General features: G+C 48.0%; 1 protein-coding gene across 1 annotated transcript in view; it reads left to right on the forward strand.

Moving 5' to 3' along the window:
• Positions 1 to 20,411, forward strand: part of GTF2F1 (general transcription factor IIF subunit 1) — a 34,414-nt gene that overhangs the window by 12,233 nt on the left and 1,770 nt on the right. The window contains exons 8-13 of the mRNA XM_060252665.1: positions 1,752 to 1,896; positions 5,132 to 5,193; positions 6,694 to 6,813; positions 9,773 to 9,846; positions 11,454 to 11,592; positions 18,968 to 19,100. Coding sequence (XP_060108648.1) covers positions 1,752 to 1,896; positions 5,132 to 5,193; positions 6,694 to 6,813; positions 9,773 to 9,846; positions 11,454 to 11,592; positions 18,968 to 19,100 — 673 coding nt within the window. The remainder of the gene's footprint in view (positions 1 to 1,751; positions 1,897 to 5,131; positions 5,194 to 6,693; positions 6,814 to 9,772; positions 9,847 to 11,453; positions 11,593 to 18,967; positions 19,101 to 20,411) is intronic.

Here is a 20,411-nt window from a genome sequence, read left to right on the forward strand (position 1 = left end):
TTCACAGGATCCTCACTGCTGTCAGGTGGCCATCTAGCCTCTGTTGAAAACCCTCCAAGGAAGGAGAGCCCACCACCTCCCAAGGAAGCCTGTTCCACTGAGGAACCGCTCTAAACTCACAAACCCCTCCCCCTAAATTCACAGGATCCTCACTGCTGTCAGGTGGCCATCTAGCCTCTGTTGAAAACCCTCCAAGGAAGGAGAGCCCATCACCTCCCAAGGAAGCCTGTTCCACTGAGGAACCGCTCTAAACTCACAAACCCCTCCCCCTAAATTCACAGGATCCTCACTGCTGTCAGATGGCCATCTAGCCTCTGTTGAAAACCCTCCAAGGAAGGAGAGCCCACCACTTCCCAAGGAAGCCTGTTCCACTGAGGAACCGCTCTAACGGTCAGGAAGTTCTTCCTGATTTTGAGTCGGAAACTCTTTTGATTTAATTTCAACCCCTTGGTTCTGGTCCGACCTTCCGGGGCCGCAGAAGACAACACCACACCCTCCTCTATAGGACAGCCCTTCAAGATGGTGATCCTATCTATTTATTTATTTATATTTATTTATATTAGGATTTATACCCCGCCCTTCTCACCTAAGTGTCTCAGGGCGGCTTACAGCATAATAATTCAAACACTTCAGTTTAAAACATTTAAAAATACAATTAAAATACAATTAACCATAAATTAATAAAAACAAGATAGAATAAAACCGGCGGTCTATAGATGCATTTTGTTCCATCCAAGGTATTTTCATTGTCAGTTAATATTATAGGCCTGCCGGAAGAGGGCTGTCTTACAGGCCCTGCGGAATTGCCCTAGATCCCGCAGGGCCCGCACCTCTTCCGGCAGCTGGTTCCACCAATAAGGTGCCGTTATTGAGAAGGCCCGGTCCCTGGTGGATTTTAGGCGGACCTCCTATCACCTCTCAGGCGCCTCCTCTCCAGGCTAAAACAAACCCAGCTCCTTCAGCCTTTCTTCATCTAGTCCAACCCCCTGCACAATGCAGGAAATTCCCAAATTCCCCACATGCACTCCCCCCCCCCCCCCCCCCCCCGTGACACCTACTCCATTCCCAGATGGTGACAAAACCCTCCAGGATCTCTGAGCCGAACGGGCCTGGAGAAAAATTGCCTGCTGACCCAAAATGGGAAACAGTGTTTCCCTGGGCGTGTAAGAAGGGGCCACAAGAACGAATTGTTGTCGGCCCTCCCTGTCAGGGTGCCGAGGGTAGACCCCTTGCCCCCCTCCGCTCTCCCTCTCGTCCTTCCATCTGTTACTAAAAAGTCGTCTCTGGTGATGGCCCTTGCAGCATCCTGTGGCAGAGAGTTCCACCTGCTAGTGCCCACGCTGTATCTTTGCTCGGGTCAGACCTGCTGTCTGGCGTGAACTTAATTGAGATGAGCAGGGCTTTTTTTGTAGCAGGAGCTCCTTTGCCTATTAGGCCACACCCCCCTGATGGAGCCAATCCTCCAAGAGCTTACAGGGCTTACTGGAAGCTCCAGGAGGATTGGCTACATCGGGGGGCGTGGCCTAATATGCAAAGGAGCTCCTGCAGCATAGTGAGCTCTGGGCCACGCCCCCCTGATGTTGCCAGTCTTCCTGGAACTGACGGGAGGCCCTGTACTAAAAGCTCTGTAAGCTCCAGGAGGATTGGCTGCATCAGAGCGGTGTGGCCTAATACGCAAAGCAGTTCCTGCTACGGAAAAAAAAAAAGCCCGGGAGACAAGAGAGTGGGCAACGCTGCCTATCGTTCTTCAGGTGAGAAGCTGGCCAAGCCCAAGAAGGCAGCCCCAGGGAACAAGAAGAAGAAAAAGAAGAAAGGCTCAGATGACGAGGCCTTCGAAGACAGCGACGACGGGGATTTCGAGGGCCAGGAGGTGGACTACATGTCGGACGGGTCGAGGTAGGCTTCCTAGCAGGGGGGAGATGCGTTACTTCTGGGGCAAATACAGCTTCCCCTGCCCCCGTTGGGCTGATTCTTGTTTTTCCTCTTTGGAATGTGTTTCAACCCTAAACAGCCCAGGGCCCTCATACCTTCAGAAGTGTGCCTCTCCTGACATGATCCTCCCCATCTCCTCTGATTTTCATCATGGAATTTACTGAAACCCATCGGGAGCCCCATCAGGAGGTCATCAAGGGCCATCAGGAGGTCCACCAGCAGGGCTAGAACTCCAAAAACTCTCCCACTCTTGTCTTCCCAGCACCAAGCAAACAGAGCAGTACTGCCCCAGACAGAAGAACATAAGAGAAGCCATGTTGGAACAGGCCAGTGGCCCATCCAGTCCAACACTCTGTGTCACACAGTGGCCAAAAAACCCAAGTGCCATCAGGAGGTCCATCAGTGGGGCCAGGACACTAGAAGCCTTCCCATTGTCCCCCCCCCCCCCCAAGCATCAAGAATACAGAGCATCACTGCCCCAGACAGAGAGTTCCAACAATACCCTATAGCTAGTAGCCACTGATGGACCTCTGCTCCATATCCTTATCCAATCCCCTCTTGAAGCCAACTATGCTTGTAGCCGCTGCCACCTTCTGCGGCAGTGAATTCCACATGTTAATCACCCTTTGGGTGAAGAAGGACTTCTTCACAAATCAGCCAGTATCATAATGCCCCTGTATAGATCTATGGTGTGGTCTCATTTGGAATACTGTGTGCAATTCTGGTCACCGCACCTCAAAAAGGGTATTATAGCATTGGAAAAAGTGCAGAAAAGGGCAACTAGATTGATTAAAGGTTTGGAACACTTTCCCTATGAAGAAAGGTTAAAACGCTTGGGACTCTTTAGCTTGGAGAAACGTCGACTGCGGGGTGACATGATAGAGGTTTACAAGATGATGCATGGAATGGAGAAAGTAGAGAAAGAGGTACTTTTCTCCCTTTCTCACAATACAAGAACTCGTGGGCATTCAATGAAATTGCTGAGCAGTTGGGTTAAAACTGATAAAAGAAAATCCTTCACCCAAAGGGTGATTAACATGTGGAATTCACTGCCACAGGAGGTGGTGGTGGCTGCAAGCATAGCCAGCTTTAAGAGAGGATTGGATAAAAATATGGAGCAGAGGTCCATCAGTGGCTATTAGCCACAGTATATATATATATGTATGTGTGTATGTGTTTGTGTATACACACATATATTGGTCACTGTGTGACACAGTGTTGGACTGGATGGGCCATTGGCCTGATCCAACATGGCTTCTCTTATGTTCTTTTATCCATTCTAACCCGACTGCTCTGCAATTTCATGGAGCGTCCATGAGTTCTCGTATTGTGAGAAAGGGAAAAAAGTACTTCTTTCTCTACCTTCTCTATCCCATGCATAGACATAGAATCATAGAGTTGGAAGGGATCTCCAGGGTCATCTAGTCCAGTGCCCTGCACGATGGAGGAAATTCACAAATACTTCCCCCCTACACACACCCAACCAGTGACCCTGTTCCCTTCCAGACGATTGCAAAATTAAAAACCCTCCAGGATCCCTGGCCAAACTGGCCTGGATAAAAACTGCTGCCTGATCCCAAAGTGGCGAACAGCAGTTCCCCGGGTGTGCAAGAAAGGACCTTGAGAACTAAGCCCTGATGCAGCCCTTCCTGCCCTCATTCTCATGATCTGCCTCATTCACAGGATCCTCACTGCTTTCAGATGGCCATCCAGCCTCTGTTTCAAAACCTCCCAAGGAGGAAGCCTGTTCCATTGAGGAACCGCTCTAATGGTCAGGAAGTTCTTCCTAATAGAATCCTAGAGTTGGAAGGGACCTCCAGGGTCATCTAGTGCACCCCCCTGCACAATGCAGGAAACTCACAAACACCTCCCCCTAAATTCACAGGATCTTCATTGCTGTCAGATGGCCATCCAGCCTCTGTTGAAAAACCTCCAAGGAAGGAGAGCCCACCACCTCCCGAGGAGGAAGCCTGTTCCACTGAGGAACCGCTCTAAACTCACAAATCCCTCCCCCTAAATTCACGGGATTCTCATTGCTGTCAGATGGCGATCTAGCCTCTGTTGGAAAACCTCCAAGGAAGGAGAGCCCACCACCTCCCAAGGAGGAAGCCTGTTCCACTGAAGAACCACTCTAAACTCACAAATCCCTCACCCTAAATTCACAGGATCCTCATTGCTGTCAGATGGCGATCTAGCCTCTGTTTAAAAACCTCCAAGGAAGGAGAGCCCACCACCTCCCAAGGAGGAAGCCTGTTCCACTGAGGAACCGCTCTAAACTCACAAACACCTCCCCCTAAATTCACAGGATCTTCATTGCTGTCAGATGGCCATCCAGCCTCTGTTGAAAAACCTCCAAGGAAGGAGAGCCCACCACCTCCCGAGGAGGAAGCCTGTTCCACTGAGGAACCGCTCTAAACTCACAAATCCCTCCCCCTAAATTCACGGGATTCTCATTGCTGTCAGATGGCGATCTAGCCTCTGTTGGAAAACCTCCAAGGAAGGAGAGCCCACCACCTCCCAAGGAGGAAGCCTGTTCCACTGAAGAACCACTCTAAACTCACAAATCCCTCACCCTAAATTCACAGGATCCTCATTGCTGTCAGATGGCGATCTAGCCTCTGTTTAAAAACCTCCAAGGAAGGAGAGCCCACCACCTCCCAAGGAGGAAGCCTCTTCCACTGAGGAACCGCTCTAAACTCACAAATCCCTTCCCCTAAATTCACAGGATCCTCATTGCTGTCAGATGGCGATCTAGCCTCTGTTTAAAAACCTCCAAGGAAGGAGAGCCCACCACCTCCCCAGGAGGAAGCCTGTTCCACTGAGGAACCGCTCTAAACTCACAAACACCTCCCCCTAAATTCACAGGATCTTCATTGCTGTCAGATGGCCATCTAGCCTCTGTTGAAAAACCTCCAAGGAAGGAGAGCCCACCACCTCCCGAGGAGGAAGCCTGTTCCACTGAGGAATCGCTCTAACTGTCAGGAAGTTCTTCCTAATGTTGAGCCGGAAACTCTTCTGATTTAATTTCAGCCTGTTGGTTTTGGTCTGACACATATGTTAAAATTTTTCCCAACGCTGAGATCTTCCCCAGCCTGGCTTCAGAATTGCCGGAGCTTCTCCATTCCTCGACATGCTCCCTCCTTGCCCTCCGCCTGTGTTACATCCCTCACCCTCCTTCCGCTCTCTTGTTTCTTTGCAGCAGCTCCATGGAAGAGCCAGGAGGTAAACCCAAAACGGGCAAAGAGGAAGACATCCCAAAAGGTTAGCTCCACCCCCCGCCCGAGCTGGAGATGGCTTCTTTCTGAGAAATCGTGCAGACTGGAGAATCTGGATAGCAGAAGGAGCCCTCAGCAGAACGGGTCGCTGTAGCTGGTTCATTTTTTGTTTCCTTCTTAGAACACCTGGATCTATTTGTGTTCCTGTCTTTTATTTTTTTAATACTTCACACGCCATTGGGTTTGCCTTGCCCCCTCCTTAATTGTTTAGGGATGAACTGTGTCACAAACATATATCTGCTTTAGAGAGCCAGTTTGGTGTGTTGATGAAGTGTGCGGATTCTTATCTGGGAGAATTGGCTTTGATTCCCCACTCCTCCAAGTGCAGCTGCTGGAATGGCCTTGGGTCAGCCAGAGCTCTCGCAGAGCTGTTCTTGAAAGGGTAGCTTCTGGGAGAGCTTTCTCAGCCCCACCCACCTCACAGGGTGTCTGTTGTAGGGGAGGAAGGGAAAGGAGATTGTGAGCCGCTCTGAGACTCTTCGGAGTGGAGGGCGGGATATAAATCCAATATCTTCATCTACCTCACAGGGTGTCTGTTGTGGGGGAGAAAGGTAAAGGAGATTGTGAGCCACTCTGAGACTCTTTGGAGTGGAGGGTGGGATAGAAATCCAATATCTTCATCTACCTCACAGGGTGTCTGTTGTGGGGCGGGGGGAGGAAGGTAAAGGAGACTGTGAGCCGCTCTGAGACTCTTCGGAGTGGAGGGCGGGATATAAATCCAGTATCTTCATCTACCTCACAGGGTGTCTGTTGTGGGGGAGGAAGGGAAAGGAGATTGTGAGCCGCTCTGAGACTCTTCGGAGTGGAGGGCGGGATATAAATCCAATATCTTCATCTACCTCACAGGGTGTCTGTTGTGGGGAAGGAAGGTAAAGGAGATTGTGAGCCACTCGAAGACTCTTCGGAGTGGAGGGCAGGATATAAATCCAATATCTTCATCTACCTCACAGGGTGTCTGTTGTGGGGGAGGAAGGGAAAGGAGATTGTGAGCCGCTCTGAGACTCTTCGGAGTGGAGGGCGGGATATAAATCCAATATCTTCATCTACCTCACAGGGTGTCTGTTGTGGGGGAGGAAGGGAAAGGAGATTGTGAGCCGCTCTGAGACTCTTCGGAGTGGAGGGCGGGATATAAATCCAATATCTTCATCTACCTCACAGGGTGTCTGTTGTGGGGGAGGAAGGGAAAGGAGATTGTGAGCCGCTCTGAGACTCTTCGGAGTGGAGGGCGGGATATAAATCCAATATCTTCATCTACCTCACAGGGTGTCTGTTGTGGGGGAGGAAGGGAAAGGAGATTGTGAGCCGCTCTGAGACTCTTCGGAGTGGAGGGCGGGATATAAATCCAATATCTTCATCTACCTCACAGGGTGTCTGTTGTGGGGGAGGAAGGGAAAGGAGATTGTGAGCCGCTCTGAGACTCTGAGATTCGGAGTATAAAGTGGGATATAAAACCAATCTCTTCTTCTTCTTCCTTGCGGCCCTGCAGGGATCGACGAAGCAAGCGAGAGCAGCGAAGAAAGCGAGGAGGAGAAGCCCGCGGAGGAGAAGGAAGAGGAGGAGGAGGAGAAGAAGGCCCCCACCCCTCAGGAGAAGAAGAAGAAGAAAGGTGAGGCGGGCAGGTGACTCCCTGTGACAGTCAGGCTGGGCATGGGGAAGGGAGGAATGGAGCCCCCCAGAAAGGCCCGGCGGTCAGACTCCTTCTAGATTGAATTGCAGTCTTTTAACAGGGAAGAATAGCCACGTTTCTAGGCTGCAAAGATATATTTGGAAGCACTTGAGCAAAGTCTGCTGGAAGGAGAGCTGGAGCGCCCTCTGTAGGTTCTTCCTTCTCCCTTGAACGGTGGTGGCAGGAAGTGCCTTCAAGTTACAACAGATTTGTAGAGACCCCACAGGATTTTCAAGGCAAGAGACATGCAGAGGTGGTTTTGCCCTTGCCTGCCTCTGCATAGCAACCTTGGACTTTCTGATGGCCCCTGGGTTTTGGCCCCTGTGTGACACAGAGTGTTGGACTGGATGGGCCACTGGCCTGACCCAACATGGCTTCTCTTAAGTTCTTCTGTGACACAGAGTGTTGGACTGGAGGGGCCACTGGCCTAATCCAACATGGCTTCTCTTATGTTCTTATGTGACACAGAGTGTTGGACTGGGTGGGCCTTTGGCCTGATCCAACAGGGCTTCTCTTCTGTTCTTATGTGACACAGAGTGTTGGACTGGAGGGGCCACTGGCCTGATCCAACAGGGCTTCTCTTCTGTTCTTATGTGACACAGAGTGTTGGACTGGATGGGCCACTGGCCTGACCCAACATGGCTTCTCTTAAGTTCTTCTGTGACACAGAGTGTTGGACTGGATGGGCCACTGGCCTGACCCAACATGGCTTCTCTTAAGTTCTTCTGTGACACAGAGTGTTGGACTGGAGGGGCCACTGGCCTAATCCAACATGGCTTCTCTTATGTTCTTATGTGACACAGAGTGTTGGACTGGGTGGGCCTTTGGCCTGATCCAACAGGGCTTCTCTTCTGTTCTTATGTGACACAGAGTGTTGGACTGGAGGGGCCACTGGCCTGATCCAACAGGGCTTCTCTTCTGTTCTTATGTGACACAGAATGTTGGACTGGAGGGGCCACTGGCCTGATCCAACATGGCTTCTCTTATGTTCTTATGAGTGTTGGACTGGATGGGCCACTGGCCTGATCCAACATGGCTTCTCTTATGTTCTTATGTGACTCAGAGTGTTGGACTGGATGGGCCACTGGCCTGATCCAACATGGCTTCTCTTATGTCCTTATGTGACTCAGAGTGTTGGACTGGATGGGCCAATAGCCTGATCCAACATGGCTTCTCTTATGTCCTTATGTGACACAGAGTGTTGGACTGGATGGGCCATTGGCCTGATCCAACATGGCTTCTCTTATGTTCTTATGTCTGGGGCAGTGATGCTCTGCTTTCTTGGTGCTTGGGGGGCACAGTGGGAGGGCTTCTAGTGTCCTGACCCTACTGATGGACCTCTTGATGGCACCTAGGTTTTTTGACCCCTGTGTGGCACAGAGTGTTGGACTGGATGGGCTGTTGGCCTGATCCAGCATGGCTTCTCTTATGTCTGGGGCAGGGGGATGCTCTGTATTCTTGGTGCTTGGGGGGGCAAGAGTGGGAGGGCTTCTAATGTCCTGGCCCCACTGGTGGACCTCCTGATGGCCCCTGGGGTTTTGGCCGCTGTGTGACACAAAATGTTGGACTGGAGGGGCCACTGACCTGACCCAACATGGCTTTACTTACGTTGGGCCTTCTTTTGATTTGATTTATTCAATTTATATCCCTCCCTCCGCGCCGAAGCAGGCTCAGGGCAGCTCACAACACTGAAAACAATAAATTGCAAAAAAAAACATCGATTCAACAATTAAAACAATATAAAACAATAAAACAGTTTGGTGCTCGTATCAAATTTTCGATGGCATTCCATGCTCTCAGGCGTCCTCTTGTATTACTCTATCAGCAATTTAATTCGAGGCTAGCCGGCAATTTAGTTATAGGCCGGCCGGAATAGTGTTGTCTTGCAGGCCTTGCGGAGCTGAGCGTGGTCCCGCAGGGCTCTGACCTTCTCCAGCGGTCGGTTCCACCGATAGGGGGCAGCGACTGAGAAGGGAAGGGAAATCCCCCTGCCAGTTTTTGACGGCGCGCCACTAACAGCGTCGGGCAGGGTTAAGAGCCTGGGGGTGCTGTTGGAGCCTTCACTGACAATGGAGGCCCAGATAGCAGCCACTGCCAAATCCGCGTTTTTTCACCTTCGGCGGGCGAAGCAGTTGGCCCCCTTCCTGGAACGTGACGACCTGGCAACAGTGATTCATGCTACGGTCACCTCGAGGTTAGACTACTGTAATGCCCTCTACATGGGGCTACCCTTGTGCCGGACCCGGAAACTGCAGTTGGTGCAGAACGCTGCTGCCCGGCTGTTATTAGGGCTCCCAAGACGGGAGCACATTCGGCCGGGGCTCCGGGATCTGCACTGGCTGCCAGTAATATTCCGAGTCCGGTACAAGGTGTTGGTTATTACCTTTAAAGCCCTATATGGCCTAGGACCTGTCTATCTTAGGGACCGTCTTTCCCCACACGTTCCCCAGAGAGTACTACGCTCGGGTTCACAAAACCTGTTGGTAGTCCCCGGGCCAAAGGAGGCCCGTCTAAAATCCACCAGGGATCGGGCCTTCTCAGTAACGGCACCTTATTGGTGGAACCAGCTGCCGGAGGAGGTGCGGGCCCTGCGGGACCTAGGGCAGTTCCGCAGGGCCTGTAAGACAGCCCTCTTCCGGCAGGCCTATAATACTGACTGACAAGGAAATCTTTTGGATGGAACAAAATGCATCTGTAGACCGCCGGTTTTTATCTATCTTGCTTTTATTAATTTATGGTTTTAATTTTACTTGTAAGTGTTTTAAATTGTAGTATTTGAATTATCATGTTGTAAGCCGCCCTGAGACACTTCGGTGCGAAGGGCGGGGTATAAATCCCAATATAAATAAAATAAATAAATAAATAAATAAATAAATAAGGCCCCGTCTCTGTTTTTCAGATTCGAGTGATGAATCGGAGACTTCAGAAGACAGTGACATCGAGAGCGAGGCGTCTTCTGCGCTCTTCATGACGGTAACAGCGCTTGAGGGTTTGGGCGGGGGAGGTGTTAGGGCTCAGCTCCTCCAAGACCTGCTCGCTGTGCGGCAGGATGAGCTTGTGCCCGCTGGGCTCCTGGATGTGGGAGGCGCACTGATTGCACATTGTCGTGTGGAGAAGAACCTCCCCGCAAGTAAAAACATTCCAGCTCAGGTTGTGGCTTCTCTCCCTGAGCTTCCTGTTCTCTGCTTGCAGAACGTTATTTTTGCACAGTGATAGTTTTTAAAAACAACAAAACCCACCCCTGTTCAGCGTGGAATGGTACAATCCCCCCTTCTACCCCCCCCCCCCCAAAACCCTGAGAATATTCTTATTTTACTTTTATTTATTTAACCCTTCCCATAGAACAGCTCATGGCGGGTTACGTCTTGGTGCTTGGGGGGCATCAGTGGGAGGTTTTACATCGTAAAAACCATCAACAGTTAAAAAACAATTTAAAATATATAAAATCTAAAATGACGTAGTAGTAGTGACTGTATGCAACTGACCCAAGGTCTCCCGTCGAGTTTCCACAGAGTGAGGATTCAAACCTGGCTCTGGAGAGCCAGTTTGGTGTAATGGTTAAGTGTGCAAATCTGGGAGAACCAGGTTTGATTCCCCACTCTTCTATTTGAAGCTGCTGGAATGGCCTTGGGTCAGCCATAGCTCTCTCAGAGCTGTCCTTGAAAGGGCAGCTTCCGTCAGAGCTCTCTCAGCTCCACGTACCTCTCAGGGTGTCTGTCTCCTGAGAGCCAGTTTGGTGTAGTGGTTAAGTGTGTGGACTCTTATCTGGGAGAACCAGGTTTGATTCCCCTCTCTTCTATTTGAAGCTGCTGGAATGGCCTTGGGTCAGCCATAGCTCTCTCAGAGCTGTCCTTGAAAGGGTAGCTTCTGTCAGAGCTCTCTCAGCTCCACCTACCTCTCAGGGTGTCTGTCTCCTGAGAGCCAGTTTGGTGTAGTGGTTAAGTGTGTGGACTCTTATCTGGGAAAAGTGGGTTTGATTCCCCACTCCTCCACTTGCAGCTGCTGGAATGGCCTTGGGTCAGCCATAGCTCTGGCAGAGGTTGTCCTTGAAAGGGCAGCTGCTGTGAGAGCCCTCTCAGCCCCACCCACCTCACAGGGTGTCTGTTTTGGGGGAGGAAGATAAAGGAGATTGTGAGCCACTCTGAGATTCAGAGTGGAGGGCGGGATATAAATCCAATATCTTCTTCTTCTTAGTCTGTCATTTAACCGCTGCACCATGCTGGCTCTCTCCTTCATCAATGCATGGAGAGCCCAGAGATGAATTCGAATGCCGACCACCTTGCTCCTGAACAACCCCAGGAGCGCAGTTAGATTCCAGGAGCATCTTAGGGACCAATAAGATTTGGGGGTGGGGGGTGGGCTTTCAGGAGGGGTGGGGGGTGGGCTTCCTTCACGGATACGAGCTCTGACTCTTGAAAGCTTGTAGCCCTTGCTGGTTCCGATGTGCCGCTCGGCTCTAATCTAACTGTTCCGCTGCAGAACAACACAGCTACCCCCCTTTTCGTGCAAAGTCCCAGGAGTAGAAAAGAAGGGAGAGCACCTTAAACACTTGTGAATTTTAATGGAGCCTTCCTCCACAGAAAAAGAAGACGCCTCCGAAGAAGGAACGGAAGGGCTCGGCCAGCAGCTCCCAGGGAAACAGCCGCCCAGGGACACCCACAGTGGACATCGGAAGCACCTCCTCCACCCTGCGGGCAGCGGCCACCAAACTGGAGCAAGGTACTGCCAAGGGTGCCAGGGGTAGGTCCCCTTTACGCTTCCCTCCTCAGTTCCCTCTTCTTCTCTTCCGGCTGCTGGCAGGAGAAATGGAATCCGAGTCCTGCAAAAAAGAGACCCTCAAATATTGGGGGGGGGGGGGGGGGGACAACACTGTATCTTACTTAAATTGGCGTGTTATAAGGGCTGTGCACATGCTCAGGCACTCAGCAATACAATGTGACATTTCCAGAGTCATAATTCTTATTGAGAATGCAAAAAAAAGAATTCCATGTAGAAGTCTCTAGTTAGTTTCCAAAACTCTGGTCAATTTCCAGTAGGGTTCCTCCCAGCTCTTGACTTTAGATAGATGATAAACTCTGGTCAATTTCCAGTAGTGTTCCTCTGAGCTCTTGACTTTAGATAGATGATAAACTCTGGTAAATTTCCAGTAGTGTTCCTCTGAGCTCTTGACTTTAGATAGATGATAAACTCTGGTCAATTTCCGGTAGTGTTCCTCCCAGCTCTTGACTTTAGATAGATGATAAACTCTGGTCAATTTCCAGTAGTGTTCCTCTGAGCTCTTGACTTTAGATAGATGATAAACTCTGGTCAATTTCCAGTAGTGTTCCTCTGAGCTCTTGACTTTAGATAGATGATAAACTCTGGTCAGTTTCCAGTAGTGTTCCTCTGAGCTCTTGACTTTAGATAGGCGATAAACTCTGGTCAATTTCCAGTAGTGTTCCTCTGAGCTCTTGACTTTAGATAGATGATAAACTCTGGTCAATTTCCAGTAGTGTTCCTCTGAGCTTTTGACTTTAGATAGATGATAAACTCTGGTAAATTTCCAGTAGTGTTCCTCTGAGCTCTTGACTTTAGATAGGCGATAAACTCTGGTCATTTTCCAGTAGTGTTCGTCTGAGCTCCTGACTTTAGATAGGCGATAAACTCTGGTCAATTTCCAGTAGTGTTCCTCTGAGCTCTTGACTTTGGATAGATGATAAACTCTGCTCAATTTCCAGTAGTGTTCCTCTGAGCTCTTGACTTTGGATAGATGATAAACTCTGCTCAATTTCCAGTAGTGTTCCTCTGAGCTCTTGACTTTAGATAGGCGATAAACTCTGGTCAAATTCCAGTAGTGTTCCTCTGAGCTCTTGACTTTAGATAGGCGATAAACTCTGGTCAATTTCCAGTAGTGTTCCTCTGAGCTCTTGACTTTAGATAGGCGATAAACTCTGGTCAATTTCCAGTAGTGTTCCTCTGAGCTCTTGATTTTAGATAGGCGATAAACTCTGGTCAATTTCCAGTAGTGTTCCTCTGAGCTCTTGACTTTGGATAGATGATAAACTCTGGTCAATTTCCAGTAGTGTTCCTCTGAGCTCTTGATTTTAGATAGGCGATAAACTCTGGTCAATTTCCAGTAGTGTTCGTCTGAGCTCTTGACTTTAGATAGGCGATAAACTCTGGTCAATTTCCAGTAGTGTTCCTCTGAGCTCTTGACTTTGGATAGATGATAAACTCTGGTCAATTTCCAGTAGTGTTCCTCTGAGCTCTTGATTTTAGATAGGCGATAAACTCTGGTCAATTTCCAGTAGTGTTCCTCTGAGCTCTTGACTTTAGATAGGCGATAAACTCTGGTCAAATTCCAGTAGTGTTCCTCTGAGCTCTTGACTTTAGATAGATGATAAACTCTGGTCAATTTCCAGTAGTGTTCCTCTGAGCTTTTGACTTTAGATAGATGATAAACTCTGGTAAATTTCCAGTAGTGTTCCTCTGAGCTCTTGACTTTAGATAGGCGATAAACTCTGGTCATTTTCCAGTAGTGTTCGTCTGAGCTCCTGACTTTAGATAGGCGATAAACTCTGGTCAATTTCCAGTAGTGTTCCTCTGAGCTCTTGACTTTGGATAGATGATAAACTCTGCTCAATTTCCAGTAGTGTTCCTCTGAGCTCTTGACTTTAGATAGGCGATAAACTCTGGTCAAATTCCAGTAGTGTTCCTCTGAGCTCTTGACTTTAGATAGGCGATAAACTCTGGTCAATTTCCAGTAGTGTTCCTCTGAGCTCTTGACTTTAGATAGGCGATAAACTCTGGTCAATTTCCAGTAGTGTTCCTCTGAGCTCTTGATTTTAGATAGGCGATAAACTCTGGTCAATTTCCAGTAGTGTTCCTCTGAGCTCTTGACTTTGGATAGATGATAAACTCTGGTCAATTTCCAGTAGTGTTCCTCTGAGCTCTTGATTTTAGATAGGCGATAAACTCTGGTCAATTTCCAGTAGTGTTCGTCTGAGCTCTTGACTTTAGATAGGCGATAAACTCTGGTCAATTTCCAGTAGTGTTCCTCTGAGCTCTTGACTTTGGATAGATGATAAACTCTGGTCAATTTCCAGTAGTGTTCCTCTGAGCTCTTGATTTTAGATAGGCGATAAACTCTGGTCAATTTCCAGTAGTGTTCCTCTGAGCTCTTGACTTTAGATAGGCGATAAACTCTGGTCAAATTCCAGTAGTGTTCCTCTGAGCTCTTGACTTTAGATAGATGATAAACTCTGGTCAATTTCCAGTAGTGTTCCTCTGAGCTTTTGACTTTAGATAGATGATAAACTCTGGTAAATTTCCAGTAGTGTTCCTCTGAGCTCTTGACTTTAGATAGGCGATAAACTCTGGTCATTTTCCAGTAGTGTTCGTCTGAGCTCCTGACTTTAGATAGGCGATAAACTCTGGTCAATTTCCAGTAGTGTTCCTCTGAGCTCTTGACTTTGGATAGATGATAAACTCTGCTCAATTTCCAGTAGTGTTCCTCTGAGCTCTTGACTTTAGATAGGCGATAAACTCTGGTCAAATTCCAGTAGTGTTCCTCTGAGCTCTTGACTTTAGATAGGCGATAAACTCTGGTCAATTTCCAGTAGTGTTCCTCTGAGCTCTTGACTTTAGATAGGCGATAAACTCTGGTCAATTTCCAGTAGTGTTCCTCTGAGCTCTTGATTTTAGATAGGCGATAAACTCTGGTCAATTTCCAGTAGTGTTCCTCTGAGCTCTTGACTTTGGATAGATGATAAACTCTGGTCAATTTCCAGTAGTGTTCCTCTGAGCTCTTGATTTTAGATAGGCGATAAACTCTGGTCAATTTCCAGTAGTGTTCGTCTGAGCTCTTGACTTTAGATAGGCGATAAACTCTGGTCAATTTCCAGTAGTGTTCCTCTGAGCTCTTGACTTTGGATAGATGATAAACTCTGGTCAATTTCCAGTAGTGTTCCTCTGAGCTCTTGATTTTAGATAGGCGATAAACTCTGGTCAATTTCCAGTAGTGTTCCTCTGAGCTCTTGACTTTAGATAGGCGATAAACTCTGGTCAATTTCCAGTAGTGTTCCTCTGAGCTCTTGACTTTAGATAGGCGATAAACTCTGGTTAATTTCCAGTAGTGTTCCTCTGAGCTCTTGACTTTAGATAGGCGATAAACTCTGGTCAATTTCCAGTAGTGTTCCTCTGAGCTCTTGACTTTAGATAGATGATAAACTCTGGTCAGTTTCCAGTAGTGTTCCTCTGAGCTCTTGACTTTAGATAGAGGATAAACTCTGGTCAGTTTCCAGTAGTGTTCCTCTGAGCTCTTGACTTTAGATAGGCGATAAACTCTGGTCAATTTCCAGTAGTGTTCCTCTGAGCTCTTGACTTTAGATAGGCGATAAACTCTGGTCAATTTCCAGTAGTGTTCCTCTGAGCTCTTGACTTTGGATAGATGATAAACTCTGGTCAATTTCCAGTAGTGTTCCTCTGAGCTCTTGACTTTAGATAGATGATAAACTCTGGTCAATTTCCAGTAGTGTTCCTCTGAGCTCTTGACTTTGGATAGATGATAAACTCTGCTCAATTTCCAGTAGTGTTCCTCTGAGCTCTTGACTTTAGATAGGCGATAAACTCTGGTCAATTTCCAGTAGTGTTCCTCTGAGCTCTTGATTTTAGATAGGCGATAAACTCTGGTCAATTTCCAGTAGTGTTCCTCTGAGCTCTTGACTTTGGATAGATGATAAACTCTGGTCAATTTCCAGTAGTGTTCCTCTGAGCTCTTGACTTTAGATAGATGATAAACTCTGGTCAATTTCCAGTAGTGTTCCTCTGAGCTCTTGACTTTAGATAGGCGATAAACTCTGGTAAATTCCCAGTAGTGTTCCTCTGAGCTCTTGACTTTAGATAGGCGATAAACTCTGGTCAATTTCCAGTAGTGTTCCTCTGAGCTCTTGACTTTAGATAGATGATAAGCTCTGGTCAATTTCCAGTAGTGTTCCTCTGAGCTCTTGACTTTAGATAGATGATGAACTCTGGTCAATTTCCAGTAGTGTTCCTCTGAGCTCTTGACTTTAGATAGGCGATAAACTCTGGTCATTTTCCAGTTGTGTTCGTCTGAGCTCTTGACTTTAGATAGGCGATAAACTCTGGTCAATTTCCAGTAGTGTTCCTCTGAGCTCTTGACTTTGGATAGATGATAAACTCTGGTCAATTTCCAGTAGTGTTCCTCTGAGCTCTTGACTTTGGATAGATGATAAACTCTGGTCAATTTCCAGTAGTGTTCCTCTGAGCTCTTGACTTTAGATAGATGATAAACTCTGGTCAATTTCCAGTAGTGTTCCTCTGAGCTCTTGACTTTGGATAGATGATAAACTCTGCTCAATTTCCAGTAGTGTTCCTCTGAGCTCTTGACTTTAGATAGATGATAAACTCTGGTCAATTTCCAGTAGTGTTCCTCTGAGCTCTTGACTTTGGATAGATGATAAACTCTGCTCAATTTCCAGTAGTGTTCCTCTGAGCTCTTGACTTTAGATAGGCGATAAACTCTGGTCAATTTCCAGTAGTGTTCCTCTGAGCTCTTGATTTTAGATAGGCGATAAACTCTGGTCAATTTCCAGTAGTGTTCCTCTGAGCTCTTGACTTTGGATAGATGATAAACTCTGGTCAATTTCCAGTAGTGTTCCTCTGAGCTCTTGACTTTAGATAGGCGATAAACTCTGGTAAATTCCCAGTAGTGTTCCTCTGAGCTCTTGACTTTAGATAGGCGATAAACTCTGGTCAATTTCCAGTAGTGTTCCTCTGAGCTCTTGACTTTAGATAGATGATAAGCTCTGGTCAATTTCCAGTAGTGTTCCTCTGAGCTCTTGACTTTAGATAGATGATGAACTCTGGTCAATTTCCAGTAGTGTTCCTCTGAGCTCTTGACTTTAGATAGGCGATAAACTCTGGTCATTTTCCAGTAGTGTTCCTCTGAGCTCTTGACTTTAGATAGGCGATAAACTCTGGTCAATTTCCAGTAGTGTTCCTCTGAGCTCTTGACTTTGGATAGATGATAAACTCTGGTCAATTTCCAGTAGTGTTCCTCTGAGCTCTTGACTTTAGATAGATGATAAACTCTGGTCAATTTCCAGTAGTGTTCCTCCCAGCTCTTGACTTTAGATAGATGATAAACTCTGGTCAATTTCCAGTAGTGTTCCTCTGAGCTCTTGACTTTGGATAGATGATAAACTCTGGTCAATTTCCAGTAGTGTTCCTCTGAGCTCTTGACTTTAGATAGGCGATAAACTCTGGTCATTTTCCAGTAGTGTTCGTCTGAGCTCTTGACTTTAGATAGGCGATAAACTCTGGTCAATTTCCAGTAGTGTTCCTCTGAGCTCTTGACTTTGGATAGATGATAAACTCTGGTCAATTTCCAGTAGTGTTCCTCTGAGCTCTTGACTTTAGATAGATGATAAACTCTGGTCAATTTCCAGTAGTGTTCCTCCCAGCTCTTGACTTTAGATAGATGATAAACTCTGGTCAATTTCCAGTAGTGTTCCTCTGAGCTCTTGACTTTGGATAGATGATAAACTCTGGTCAATTTCCAGTAGTGTTCCTCTGAGCTCTTGACTTTAGATAGATGATAAACTCTGGTCAATTTCCAGTAGTGCTCCTCTGAGCTCTTGACTTTAGATAGGCGAAAAACTCTGATAAACTTAAAAATGCAGTACTACATTTACACATTTGAAATTCTCATAATGTAACACTTAACAATACAGCGCCTCAACGCTTAGTTACAATGTGAAAAGTTCCATTTCAAAGGAGTTTTATACTGTGTACCATCTAGATCTCACAACAGTCGTTTCACAATTACGATTACATACCGTAGTGCCTCACCAATTAATAGTAATATAAGAATCCAAAACAACATACCAAGGCTTCATCCCCAAATCTCCCAAGATTTTCCCCATCTGCTGTTAACCTCTTAAATGCTCTGACTTCTTACAGGATGTTCTGAGCATAAAGTTCCTGGTGATTCCTAGAGTTTCCTGGACGTGATAAGGGTAGCTCTACGAATTCCATACAACTGTATGGTGATCCCCAGGATCACACACACATACGCACACATGATCTGGCCCCATCTTCAGCCATCCTCATCGCCGCATGGACCAGTCAGGAAGTAAGGAACAAGTTTGAGACTTGGGGGTGGACCACATCGGGATAGCGGCTCTCGAACAGGTTTCTGTTTTCAAGGATTTCAGGTTTTCATGGCTGGCATCATCATTAGGGTTTGTAGAATCTTTCGGGCTCAAGTGCCGTGTTCTACTGGAGAAAGTTTTTCTTCCAGACGTTTTGTTCTCAGCTGCGGAGAACATCCTCAGTGGCGTTGCAGCCGGAGCAGGCGCTCAGACCTTCTTGGCTGCTGTGTTTTTAGCTTCTCTGTTCAGGCGGGTATGATAATGTGAGGACACTGTCGCTTGTTTCAGCCAGAAAAATCAGCTGTAGCTGAACATGCACTTCAAGAAGGAGACCACGTCATCCACTTTGAAAGAACTGAAGTCCTTTCTACGGTCTCACATTATCATACCCGCCTGAACAGAGAAGCTATTGAGATTTACAAACACCAGCACAACTTTAACAGAAAGGAAGAAGGCATTTCCATCCACCAATATTGGTTTCCAGCTCTGCAAAACACCCTACAGACTATAAATTGCAGAAAGTCTCAGAACAACCAGCACATTCCAGAGAACAATCAGCACAGTCAACAACCATCTTCCTTATCTTCACACCCCTTCCAACCCTCCCAGCAATTAACACAGAACAATGGGCACATTCAACAGCCAGTTTCCTTATCACTGCCCTTCCAGGAAGCCCCACCAAACAATGGGCACATCCACAAACCCATTGCCCTTTCACCACACCCCCTCCAGCCTACAAATAGCAGCTCTCCAGAAGCCCTGGCCTCACTCAATGCACAGCAGCCAAGAAGGTCAGAGCGCCTGCTCCGGCTGCAACGCCACTGAGGATGTTCTCCGCAGCTGAGAACGAAACGTCTGGAAGGAAAACTTTCTCCAGTAGAACACGGCACTTGAGCCTGAAAGATTCTACAAACCCTAAGGTTTCTGTTTCCTCGGGACAGGCAAACGGCAAGCGGGATCCACGGAGCTCCCCACGGCCAAGAGGCTGAAGATGGACGCCGGGTCTCAGGCTGCCACCACCTCCGGGAAATCAACGCCCCAGCCGCAGTCGGGCAAGTCAACACCCAGCAGCGGGTAAGTATCGCCTCCCAGGGGAGGGGGCTTAATATCAGTGGCCCACGTCTTAGAATTTCCAGCCCTTCCTACAGCTCCCCTTGTCCCTTCTGGGCGGCTCCCACGCAAGGCCGATGCATGGATGCAGGCGGCCACCTACGGCACCAACTGGTCTAGGGGGCGCCACAAGGCACCTCCTCTCCCCACACACAACGTGTATGCTCCTTGGAAGCCTGCCTTCCCCAATGGCTGGTTTTGTGTTCCCTGGGTCGGTTACAGACCTGGAGAGAAGGCGGCTGAGAGGTGGTAGGATCACCATCTTCAAGTACTTGAAGGGCTGTCCTATGGAGGATGGGGTGGAATTGTTTTCTGTGGCCCCGGAAGGTCGGACCAGAACCAGTGGGTTGAAATTAAATCAAAACATTAGGAGGAACTTCCTTACTGTTAGAGCGATTCCTCAGTGGAACAGGCTTCCTCCTCGGGAGGTGATGGGCTCTCCTTCCTTGGAGGTTTTTCAACAGAGGCTGGATGGCCATCTGACAGCAATGAAGGTCCTGTGAACTTAGGGGGAGATATTTGTGAGTTTGCTGCATTGTGCAGGGGGTTGGACTAGATGACCCTGGAGGTCCCTTCCAACTCTATGATTCCTGACCATTAGAGCAGTTCCTCAGTGGGACAGGTTTCCTCCTTGGGAGGTGGTGGGCTCTCCTTCCTTGGAGGTTTTCAAACAGGCTGGATGGCCATCTGACAGTAATGAAGATCCTGTGAATTTAGGGGGAGGTATTTGTGAGTTTAGAGCGGTTCCTCAGTGGAACAGGCTTCCTCCTTGGGAGGTGGTGAGCTCTCCTTCCTTGGAGGTTTCTAAACAGAGGGTGGATGGCCATCTGACTGCAATGAAGATCCTGTGAGTTTAGGGGGAGGTGTTTCTTAGTTTAGAGCGGTTCCTCAGTGGACAGGCTTCCTCCTTGGGAGGTGGTGGATGGGCTCTCCTTCCTTGGAGGTTTTTCAGCAGAGGCTAGATGGCCATCTGACAGCAATGAGGATCCTGTGAATTTAGGGGGAGTTGTTAGTGAGTTTCCTGCATTGTGCAGGGGGTTGGACTAGATGACCCTGGAGGTCCCTTCCGACTCGAGGATTCTTTGAAAAGCAAAAGCGGGCAGTGCCTGTGCGGTAAGCTCCTCAGAGCCCAGCAGGGATAAATGAACCAACTGTAAAAGCTGAAGAAGAGGCAATTACAGTTTCTAAAAAATGGTTCCTGTTGAAGTTGTCTGCTGCCACGCATCCTTCCTGCTCTACTTTCACAGAAACCATACTTTCACGGGGTGGGAGCCA

This window comes from Heteronotia binoei, chromosome 13 (genome assembly GCF_032191835.1).
Source record: "Heteronotia binoei isolate CCM8104 ecotype False Entrance Well chromosome 13, APGP_CSIRO_Hbin_v1, whole genome shotgun sequence".
Taxonomy (NCBI): domain Eukaryota; kingdom Metazoa; phylum Chordata; class Lepidosauria; order Squamata; family Gekkonidae; genus Heteronotia; species Heteronotia binoei.